This window comes from Sinocyclocheilus anshuiensis, unplaced genomic scaffold (assembly GCF_001515605.1).
Source record: "Sinocyclocheilus anshuiensis isolate Anshui unplaced genomic scaffold, SAMN03320099.WGS_v1.1 scaffold1357, whole genome shotgun sequence".
Lineage (NCBI taxonomy): Eukaryota > Metazoa > Chordata > Actinopteri > Cypriniformes > Cyprinidae > Sinocyclocheilus > Sinocyclocheilus anshuiensis.
The window spans coordinates 45,681-57,182 of NW_015548270.1; the positions used below are offsets into that span (position 1 = coordinate 45,681).

The 11,502-nt window shown below is 36.2% G+C and overlaps 2 protein-coding genes across 2 annotated transcripts in view; one reads left to right on the forward strand and one right to left on the reverse strand.

Moving 5' to 3' along the window:
- Window positions 1-1,561, reverse strand: part of tbc1d8 (TBC1 domain family member 8) — a 38,755-nt gene extending 37,194 nt beyond the window's left edge. The window contains exon 1 of the mRNA XM_016443306.1: window positions 1,002-1,561. Coding sequence (XP_016298792.1) covers window positions 1,002-1,128 — 127 coding nt within the window. The 5' untranslated portion in view covers window positions 1,129-1,561. The remainder of the gene's footprint in view (window positions 1-1,001) is intronic.
- pdcl3 (phosducin-like 3) overlaps window positions 689-11,502 on the forward strand; it is a 19,752-nt gene continuing 8,938 nt past the window's right edge. The window contains exons 1-5 of the mRNA XM_016443304.1: window positions 689-697; window positions 8,967-9,002; window positions 9,563-9,677; window positions 10,012-10,102; window positions 10,830-10,973. Of these exons, the coding sequence (XP_016298790.1) occupies window positions 8,997-9,002; window positions 9,563-9,677; window positions 10,012-10,102; window positions 10,830-10,973 (356 nt within the window). The 5' untranslated portion in view covers window positions 689-697; window positions 8,967-8,996. The remainder of the gene's footprint in view (window positions 698-8,966; window positions 9,003-9,562; window positions 9,678-10,011; window positions 10,103-10,829; window positions 10,974-11,502) is intronic.

Sequence of the window (11,502 nt, forward strand, 5' to 3'; positions counted from 1 at the left end):
ATCATTATACAAAAGCAAACAAGGAAGGAGAGACTTTTTAAAAAATATCTTTTAGTATATTTTCTGAATAATATCGTTGTCTAATATCATTAAAAATTGGACATTCTATTAAAATATGTTCAGTAAATATATATAAATAATATAAAATTATGAAATAAAAAATGAAGGAGTATGTGTGTGTGTATACATATATATAAACAACTATTAAAGTTAACAACTAATTATTAAATTTATTTAATAGGCTTATAGCTCATATATTTTAACTTTTTTAAATATTATATTATATAATAATATATATTTTTATATGCATTTATATAAATATATATTTTAACTACACACACACACACACACACATATATATGTGTATATGTATACACACATACCCTACAGTAAAAAAAAAAGAAGAAGAAAAAAAATCAGCTGAATGCAAAAAAGGCTGTCCAGCTGGTTTGGCTGCTGGTTTCAGATTAGTTTACGAAACATAACACTAGTTAGTTGTCCTGATCTACATAATCCAGTTTATAAAACGAGTTCAAGCAGCATCATAAAGCGATTCGTTCTGCTTAGAAACACACATTTGAGTCTAACTAGTATCAGTAGATCAGATGTTATAGCAGTAGACTGTACTATAGTTCTGAAGCCTCAAATCATAAAAACACAACAAAGCGTTCACATTAAACACCAGAGAGAGCAGAGCGTCTGATCTTTGAGCTCAACTATAACAAGGCACTTCTGTACTTCAGAGCACGTAACAATAAACGAGATTTCACTGAAGTTATGCAAGAACTTTGACCGCAAGTGGGAAAATAAGTCATGATTACAGCCTTGTTTTGTTTCCACGTCTATTATGAGCCACAGGCGCTGTTGTGAATGTTTGTTGTGATCTCCTCGTGAAGGAAACTCCCAGAAAGACCAGGATGCAGCTGTTGCTCCGCCAGACTAACGCTACAGACTCGGAGCTCGGTGATTGATCAGAGTGCAAAAGAGATGTCGGGACTCACCTGTGATTTTCCCTCCCGTGTCTCCGTGTCCTCGCCGGTGCTGCAGGAGGAAATAATCGTTGGATCTGTCGGTCACCCAGAGCTTCAGCGCGTTTTTCAGCGCGACTTCTTCAGGAGTGATCCACATCCTCACGAGTGCGGCTCGCGTTGCTCTCTGTAGTACGCACTAGCCTCGTATTCCGCCCATAACTGCAGTTCCTCTTTCGGCGCGACTGTTTATTTCCGCTTTTTCCAGCTTTCCTGCCCTCGGTTCCGGCGGGGGAAGTTTCATCTCACCGCCTGCCGGTTCTCCTCACGAATAAAGCTGACGATGCGTTTCCCGCGCGAATTCCACTGACTGACAGGAACCAACCGACGCTTCTTTTTATTGTCTTTAGCTGCAGAAGTTACTGAAAAGCGATTTTACATGTGCTGGTCTGGTTATACTGAGGTGACAAAACAAAAGCCTACCGTTTTAATAACTAATTCTATATCGCGAATAAACGGTCGCCGCTGAGAATCTGTGTGACTGACAGCCGCTCCTCCAATCAGAAGAACGTTCTGCCTGTCAATCATTCGCGCGCGGGGGCGGGGCTTTATAGACGTTGGTGGAATTCAGTGATCGATAGATGATTAATCTTAGTATATTTTTATTGTATTCAAATGTATGTGTGTAAACTAAATTGTATTTATGCACAATTATTCTGAAGTGATTTGGGATGTTTTATTTTTCTAAGATAATTGTTATATTTATAATATAGGTATATTATAATTCACATATTATATATAATAACAAAATTCCTTATCCGCAAATGTATGGGCGTACTTTTACTCCTGGTAAAATAGAAATAGGTCACTATCTTTATACGTTAACAGCAATAAGACATAATAAATTACTTAAATATGTCCTTTAATCGATTGATTTATAACACGCATCCTGTATGATGAAAACTGAATGTTCAAAAGTACAGTGTTTTAAATGTTTTAAGAACATTTCGTGAACGTTAAGGGAACGTTACATAGATGTGTTTAAATGAAACAAGCAGTAACATTCAAAAAATTAATTAACTAAACTTTTCAGAAAAAAAGCTCCATGAACGATGTATAAATAATATTTTTATGCTAACATTTTGACAACGTTGACGAGATAACGTTGAACAAACGTTCTGTTAACGTTAAGAATGTTTGAGAACATTGCCAGATGTTCTATGTTTAAAGATGTATATTTCTCCTTTTGTTCTCTTCTATTAATATTTTAATATTCTGATGTTTATCAAGATTTGATTGTTATCAAAATGTTGCAATAAAAAAGTTAGAATTGTTTGCATATTTGGATTTCACGGACAGTAAATACAGGATTTTGGTTAATATGTTTTCGGTGAACATGACATTTGGAAATCTGAAAAAATTGTCTTTCTATTTACTAGCAATACTCAACATGTTACCAACATCATAATCATGCCAGAAACATGCTAGCAACATGTTAATCATGCTAACAATATGCTAATCATGCTAGAGACACACTATCAACATGTTAACTACATGCTAATCATGTTAAAAACACGCTAGCAACACGTTAACTACATGCTAATCATGCTAGCAACATTCTAATCATGTTAAAAACATGCTATCAACATGTTAACTGCATGCTAATCATGCTAGCAACATTCTAATCATGTTAAAAACATGCTATCAACATGTTAACTGCATGCTAATCATGCTAGCAACATTCTAATCATGTTAAAAACATGCTATCAACATGTTAACTGCATGCTAATCATGCTAGCAACATTCTAATCATGTTAAAAACATGTTAACATGTTAACTACATGCTAATCATGTTAAAAACATGCTAACAACATGCTAATCATGCCAGAAACATGCAAGCAACATGCTAATTACCTTTCACCTTTATTTATATAGCGCTTTATACAATACTGATTGTGTCAAAGCAGCTTTACAGTGTTAAACAGGAAAATAGTTGGTCAGTAATGCAAGAGGACAATAACAAAGAATAATTTTTCCAGCTAAAGTCAGTTGATTGATGATTCAGTGATTCATCATCCAGTTCAGTTCTCTACCAATAGTGTCTGTGCAATCAGTCAAGCGTCCCCAACTAAGCAAGCCATTAGCTATATGCTAATCGTGTCAGAAACATACTAGCAACATGTTAACATCATGCTAATCATGTAGAAACATGCTACCAACATGCTAATCATGGGTGTATTCCAAACTGCTTTTTTGCGCCCTTGAAGGACACTTCGGGAAGGGGACCATTTGTAGGGACGTTCCAAACGAAAGTGAACAACTGAATCACTTCCAGAAGTCGGTTAGCGAAGGGAACATGCGATGGTCACTTCACGGAAGTGATATCTGTTTGTGATCATGTGATCTTCAGTTAGGAACTCTTGCAATGCATTTTAAATCATGTTATCTATCTATCTATCTATCTATCTATCTATCTATCTGTCTGTCTGTCTGTCTGTCTGTCTGTCTATCTATCTATCTATATCGTTCTATCGTTCTATCTATCTGTCTGTCTGTCTATCTGTCTCTATCTGTCTGTCTATCTATCTATCTATCTATCTATCTATCTATCTGTCTTGTCTGTCTGTCTATCATCTATCTGTCTGTCTGTCTGTCTGTCTGTCCTATCTATCTATCTATCTATCTCTGTCTGTCTGTCTGTCTGTCTGTCTGTCTGTCTATCTATCTATCTATATCGTTCTATCGTTCTATCTATCTGTCTGTCTGTCTATCTGTCTCTATCTGTCTGTCTATCTATCTATCTATCTATCTATCTATCTATCGTTCTATCTATCGTTCTATCCGTCCATCCATCCATCGTTCTATCTATCGGTCTGTCTATCTATGTATCTATCATTCTATCGTTCTATATTTCTATCTGTCTGTCTATCTGTCTATCTATCTATCTATCTGTCTGTCTGTCTATCTATCTATCGTTCTATCTATCTATCTATCTATCTGTCTGTCTGTCTATCTATCTATCGTTCTATCTATCTATCTATCTATCTGTCTGTCTGTCTATCTATCTATCGTTCTATCTATCTATCTATCTATCTGTCTGTCTGTCTATCTATCTATCGTTCTATCTATCTATCTATCTATCTGTCTGTCTGTCTATCTATCTATCGTTCTATCTATCTATCTATCTATCTGTCTGTCTGTCTATCTATCTATCGTTCTATCTATCTATCTATCTATCTGTCTGTCTGTCTATCTATCTATCGTTCTATCTATCTATCTATCTATCTGTCTGTCTGTCTATCTATCTATCGTTCTATCTATCTATCTATCTATCTGTCTGTCTGTCTATCTATCTATCGTTCTATCTATCTATCTATCTATCTGTCTGTCTGTCTATCTATCTATCGTTCTATCTATCTATCTATCTATCTGTCTGTCTGTCTATCTATCTATCGTTCTATCTATCTATCTATCTATCTGTCTGTCTGTCTATCTATCTATCGTTCTATCTATCTATCTATCTATCTGTCTGTCTGTCTATCTATCTATCGTTCTATCTATCTATCTATCTATCTGTCTGTCTGTCTATCTATCTATCGTTCTATCTATCTATCTATCTATCTGTCTGTCTGTCTATCTATCTATCGTTCTATCTATCTATCTATCTATCTGTCTGTCTGTCTATCTATCTATCGTTCTATCTATCTATCTATCTATCTGTCTGTCTGTCTATCTATCTATCGTTCTATCTATCTATCTATCTATCTGTCTGTCTGTCTATCTATCTATCGTTCTATCTATCTATCTATCTATCTGTCTGTCTGTCTATCTATCTATCGTTCTATCTATCTATCTATCTATCTGTCTGTCTGTCTATCTATCTATCGTTCTATCTATCTATCTATCTATCTGTCTGTCTGTCTATCTATCTATCGTTCTATCTATCTATCTATCTATCTGTCTGTCTGTCTATCTATCTATCGTTCTATCTATCTATCTATCTATCTGTCTGTCTGTCTATCTATCTATCGTTCTATCTATCTATCTATCTATCTGTCTGTCTGTCTATCTATCTATCGTTCTATCTATCTATCTATCTATCTGTCTGTCTGTCTATCTATCTATCGTTCTATCTATCTATCTATCTATCTGTCTGTCTGTCTATCTATCTATCGTTCTATCTATCTATCTATCTATCTGTCTGTCTGTCTATCTATCTATCGTTCTATCTATCTATCTATCTATCTGTCTGTCTGTCTATCTATCTATCGTTCTATCTATCTATCTATCTATCTGTCTGTCTGTCTATCTATCTATCGTTCTATCTATCTATCTATCTATCTGTCTGTCTGTCTATCTATCTATCGTTCTATCTATCTATCTATCTATCTGTCTGTCTGTCTATCTATCTATCGTTCTATCTATCTATCTATCTATCTGTCTGTCTGTCTATCTATCTATCGTTCTATCTATCTATCTATCTATCTGTCTGTCTGTCTATCTATCTATCGTTCTATCTATCTATCTATCTATCTGTCTGTCTGTCTATCTATCTATCGTTCTATCTATCTATCTATCTATCTGTCTGTCTGTCTATCTATCTATCGTTCTATCTATCTATCTATCTATCTGTCTGTCTGTCTATCTATCTATCGTTCTATCTATCTATCTATCTATCTGTCTGTCTGTCTATCTATCTATCGTTCTATCTATCTATCTATCTATCTGTCTGTCTGTCTATCTATCTATCGTTCTATCTATCTATCTATCTATCTGTCTGTCTGTCTATCTATCTATCGTTCTATCTATCTATCTATCTATCTGTCTGTCTGTCTATCTATCTATCGTTCTATCTATCTATCTATCTATCTGTCTGTCTGTCTATCTATCTATCGTTCTATCTATCTATCTATCTATCTGTCTGTCTGTCTATCTATCTATCGTTCTATCTATCTATCTATCTATCTGTCTGTCTGTCTATCTATCTATCGTTCTATCTATCTATCTATCTATCTGTCTGTCTGTCTATCTATCTATCGTTCTATCTATCTATCTATCTATCTGTCTGTCTGTCTATCTATCTATCGTTCTATCTATCTATCTATCTATCTGTCTGTCTGTCTATCTATCTATCGTTCTATCTATCTATCTATCTATCTGTCTGTCTGTCTATCTATCTATCGTTCTATCTATCTATCTATCTATCTGTCTGTCTGTCTATCTATCTATCGTTCTATCTATCTATCTATCTATCTGTCTGTCTGTCTATCTATCTATCGTTCTATCTATCTATCTATCTATCTGTCTGTCTGTCTATCTATCTATCGTTCTATCTATCTATCTATCTATCTGTCTGTCTGTCTATCTATCTATCGTTCTATCTATCTATCTATCTATCTGTCTGTCTGTCTATCTATCTATCGTTCTATCTATCTATCTATCTATCTGTCTGTCTGTCTATCTATCTATCGTTCTATCTATCTATCTATCTATCTGTCTGTCTGTCTATCTATCTATCGTTCTATCTATCTATCTATCTATCTGTCTGTCTGTCTATCTATCTATCGTTCTATCTATCTATCTATCTATCTGTCTGTCTGTCTATCTATCTATCGTTCTATCTATCTATCTATCTATCTGTCTGTCTGTCTATCTATCTATCGTTCTATCTATCTATCTATCTATCTGTCTGTCTGTCTATCTATCTATCGTTCTATCTATCTATCTATCTATCTGTCTGTCTGTCTATCTATCTATCGTTCTATCTATCTATCTATCTATCTGTCTGTCTGTCTATCTATCTATCGTTCTATCTATCTATCTATCTATCTGTCTGTCTGTCTATCTATCTATCGTTCTATCTATCTATCTATCTATCTGTCTGTCTGTCTATCTATCTATCGTTCTATCTATCTATCTATCTATCTGTCTGTCTGTCTATCTATCTATCGTTCTATCTATCTATCTATCTATCTGTCTGTCTGTCTATCTATCTATCGTTCTATCTATCTATCTATCTATCTGTCTGTCTGTCTATCTATCTATCGTTCTATCTATCTATCTATCTATCTGTCTGTCTGTCTATCTATCTATCGTTCTATCTATCTATCTATCTATCTGTCTGTCTGTCTATCTATCTATCGTTCTATCTATCTATCTATCTATCTGTCTGTCTGTCTATCTATCTATCGTTCTATCTATCTATCTATCTATCTGTCTGTCTGTCTATCTATCTATCGTTCTATCTATCTATCTATCTATCTGTCTGTCTGTCTATCTATCTATCGTTCTATCTGTCTATCTGTCTGTCTATCTATCTATCTATCATTCTATCTATCTAAATTTTAAACTTTACATCTGTTTCAAACTTTTCAAGTTTTTACAACTACTTCAAAATTGGCTTTCTCGAGCCAACCTAAAATTTGTCTTGACAAACTTTTTTATCTAGTTACTAAATTAGGTGTTTTTTAAATTTATTCATTTACAGTTTTTCTCAGTCGCTTTGGTGCATTTCTCGAATCGTCCTTAATATTTGCAAAGAAGTATGTGCATTTCTCAAAACAATTCGTACAAACAGCACCACACAATGGATTACCTGCAAAAGCCTGTAACTTACTCAAAATCTTTAGTTCATCTCTCAAAAGTAATTATTTATATCAATGAACATATCAGTGCCATCAGAATGAAAAGTCCTTGAGTCATTGTTCACAAACAAGATAGTCAAAATGCTTAGTCAATATAACAGTGCACTCTGTTAGTATTACCTGGTGTAAACTATGGCAACAGTTTGGATAACAGTTACTGTATTGAACAGTATGCCATATATCCAAAAGTAGAAATTTACACATTACTGTATGTGGGATATTGATTGAAAGAGACTGGATAGAATTCCCAGTTACACTTTACTAGTGGTCTGACAAAAATACAAACAAAAAAGCATTACAACGTCATTGTGATGAAAAGAAATATGGGCACAAAGGCGAAGATACAAAATTAGAAAGACAAACACAGCTATGCTTTTGCATGCAGCACTGTATGAGGAACTGCAGTGCGGTCTGTCTACACCTCCTGACCTGCAGATTCTCATCTACATCACAACTAATATCTTCCCTTGCAATGCAACGTGGAACTGGAGTCAAGTGAACCTTCTCACAACTTCATACATGTGGATGAGGCTGGCTTCAACCTGACCAAAAGCAGAAGGTGTGGTCGAAATGTCATCGGCCACAGAGCTACTGTTGATTTATCAGGCCAACGGCGAGGAAATATCCATTGTCAGAATTTGTACCTCTTGTGTTGTCCTGTGTGTGTGTGTGTTTGTGTGTGAGAGAGTGAGTGTGTGTGTGTGTGTCAGTACTGATGACGGTGGATGTGCTGCATATAGAAACACCAGGCGTTTCTCAATCAGTGTTTATTACTGAAAACCAGCCTCGAGTCAATACTTCAATATATTTAAAGGAACAGTTCACCCAAAAATTACTCTCGGTTCATCTGAGAGTAATTTTGCAACTTGTTCAAAAGAAAGAGAAACTGCTTTTATGATGTGCGCAAGTGACTAGATGATGTGGAGGTTGAACAGGTAGTTTTGAGAATTTAATTTCTTTTCTGAGAAATGCACCGAAGCCACTGAGAAAAACTATTTATTTGCTGAATGAGCGTCAGTCAGTCAGCCACGCCCCTGTTGCGTCATTTGATTGACAGCGCATCTGGACGTACGTGCGCTGCGCTTCAACACCATATATGGACATTCAGAAACACGCCGGAAAACGGTGCAGCACTGATTATCGTCCTACGCGCTTCTCTGAAATGTTCTCTTTAAATGTTCGCATTAATCATCTTATGTAATTATACAGTTTTGTCGTGACGCTAACGCATTCATTTTGATTTCTCGGCGGATTTACTGATCAAACGGATGAAAAGGCGAGTGTTGTTGTGTTGTCAGCCGGTGTTCGGCCGGAGCAGTTTGAGCGGCGCTCCTTCTGTTTCCGGTGCAGTGAGAGCGGAGGCGTGATTCACAGCAGCTCCGAGATGCAGGTTTGTGTCTTTAAAACGATCTAGATCATAGTTTAATGCTCATTATATTGTCACATTGTTGATTTGTGTTTCCTCGCGTCTGTGTGAAGGATGTTTGGAGGTGATGATGGGTTAGTTTAGTCTCTTAAGCTCAGAACTAGTGCTCTGTGTGTGTTTACATTGGTTATCTCTTCTTCTTGGGTTGATGTTGTCTGCGATTGAAGACTGAAGAAAATATCAAGGAAAATCTCCAGAACTGAAAATCAACGGCGTTTCTATAGCTTTATTATAGTTAGTGCTATTATACGTTACTAAAAATATAAATTAATACATTTTTGCTAATTATAATAAAATAAACGTTAACAAATACTGAAACTCGTAGCTCTGTGAATAATATCCAAAATAAAAAAGGTAATTCTGATTTTTTTTCTTGCAATAATGAATTTATATCTCAGAATTCAGAGAAAAACCGTGAGATAAGAAGTCACGATTAACCTTTTTTTTTTTTTTGTATCCAGTTCCATGAGAAAGTGACTAAAACTTTAACTAAAATTAAAATATTGTTTGTTTTCTGAATATAGGATCCGAACGCAGACACCGAGTGGAATGACATCCTCAGGAAGAAGGGCATCCTTCCTCCCAAAGAAACACCGCCGGAGGAGGAAGAGGAGGAGCTTCATCAGACGCAGTCTGTCGGTCCGTCACAGCTGTGCTTTACTTGAGAGTGTGTGTGTATGTGTGAGAGTGTGTGTGTGTGTGTGTGTGTGTGTGAGAGAGTGCGTGTGAGAGTGTGTGCGTGTGAGAGTGTGTGCGTGTGAGAGTGTATGTGTATGTGTGAGAGAGTGTGTGTGTGTATGTGTGTATGTGTGTGAGAGTGTGTGAGAGAGTGTGTGTGTGTATGTATGTGTGAGTGTCTGTGAGTGTCTGTGTGAGTGTGTGTGTGTGTGTGTGTGTGTGTGAGTGAGTGTGAGTGTCTGTGTGAGTGTGTGTGTGTGGAGTAGATGAGCTGATGGATTGTGTTGTTCTGCAGTGAAGACGTACGAGAGCATGACTCTAGAGCAGCTGGAGGAGAATGAAGACGAGTTCGGTGAGGAAGATGAGCTGGCCATGGAGATGTACAGGTACAGAGCACAGCTTCACTTCAGTCAGTGACCAGTGACCATAAAGATCAGGGTTTATGCTCAGAATTAAACTTCTGCAGTTCATTCAGAAGATAACTGCGGCTCGTTTCAGTCCAGCTTTGATCTGTGTGAACTTTATACTTAGTTTGAAAATCTAAATCTGAAATAACAATTACTAAAAACTATATAGACATTAAAAAACAAATTAAACTTATGCAATTAATTCAGAAGATAATTTTGGCATTCAGTCTAGCTTTGTTTTTGTGAACTTTATACTTTATAATTAAGATTAAAGTTTGAAAAATTAAAATCTGAAATAAAAATGACTAAAAACTATAGACATTTTAAAAAACAAATAAAATTTGAAATGTTTTGCTCGGTTTTGAACTTCCGCGATTAATTCAGAAGATAATTATTTCAGTCTAGTTTTGGTTTTTGTCAACTTTATAATTAAGAAATGAAAGATTAAAACCTGAATATGTTAAATAAAAATTACTAAAAACTATATAGACATTTAAAGTTTGAAAATGTCTTATTGATTTATCGCTGGAAATGAATGGCATTTGCATACTGGATTCTGATTGGCCGTCATTCTTGCATATATTTGCATACTGATTGTAATGGGTTCTGTAGTCACGGTTATGCTGTGGATCATCAGCAGAAACAGACACAGCACTGAAGTGTCCTGCTGCTGCTCGAACTGTTAATAATGCTTTGTGTCCGGCAGACAGAAGAGGCTGGCCGAGTGGAAGGCTAACCAGCTGAAGAACAGGTTTGAGGAGGTCAGCGAGATCTCGGGGCAGGATTACGTGCAGGAGGTCAATAAAGCCGGAGCGGGAATCTGGGTGGTGCTGCATCTCTACAAACCGGGGTGAGACTCTCCATCACTGCGTTCATACAGCGACAGACCTTCTGCGAAACAAGCCTGGGATTTGATTAAACCCCGAAGCTCACCTGTTTATTTATTACTCCCTTTGGGTTCAGTTGGCATTGCATTATCTAATTTTGTTTCTCCAGTAAATGTATCTTGATTTATGAATCTTTAGACATTTGAACTAGAAAACCAGACAGAAATACTGAGGAAGCGTGTGATCGGAAGATACAGGAGAAGTTACTTCCGTATTCTGCTGTTTGGAGCAGAAATATTGAAGCCTTAAGCTATTTATTTGTCAGATTAATTAAAAACTAATGAAGATCTGTTGGAAGCTGTATTATTAGACTTTGAAGCGTTGCTAATGCGAGACATTTACGTTTAGAGACGTATTGAGTTCCGTTCAGTGTATTCCTTAAATTTTCTTTAATTGGTCATGTGTCTGTGTGTGAGTGTGTGACTGTGTGTGTGTGTGTGTGTGTGTGTGTGTGTGTGTGTGTGTGTGTGTGTGTGTGTGTGAGTGAGTGGG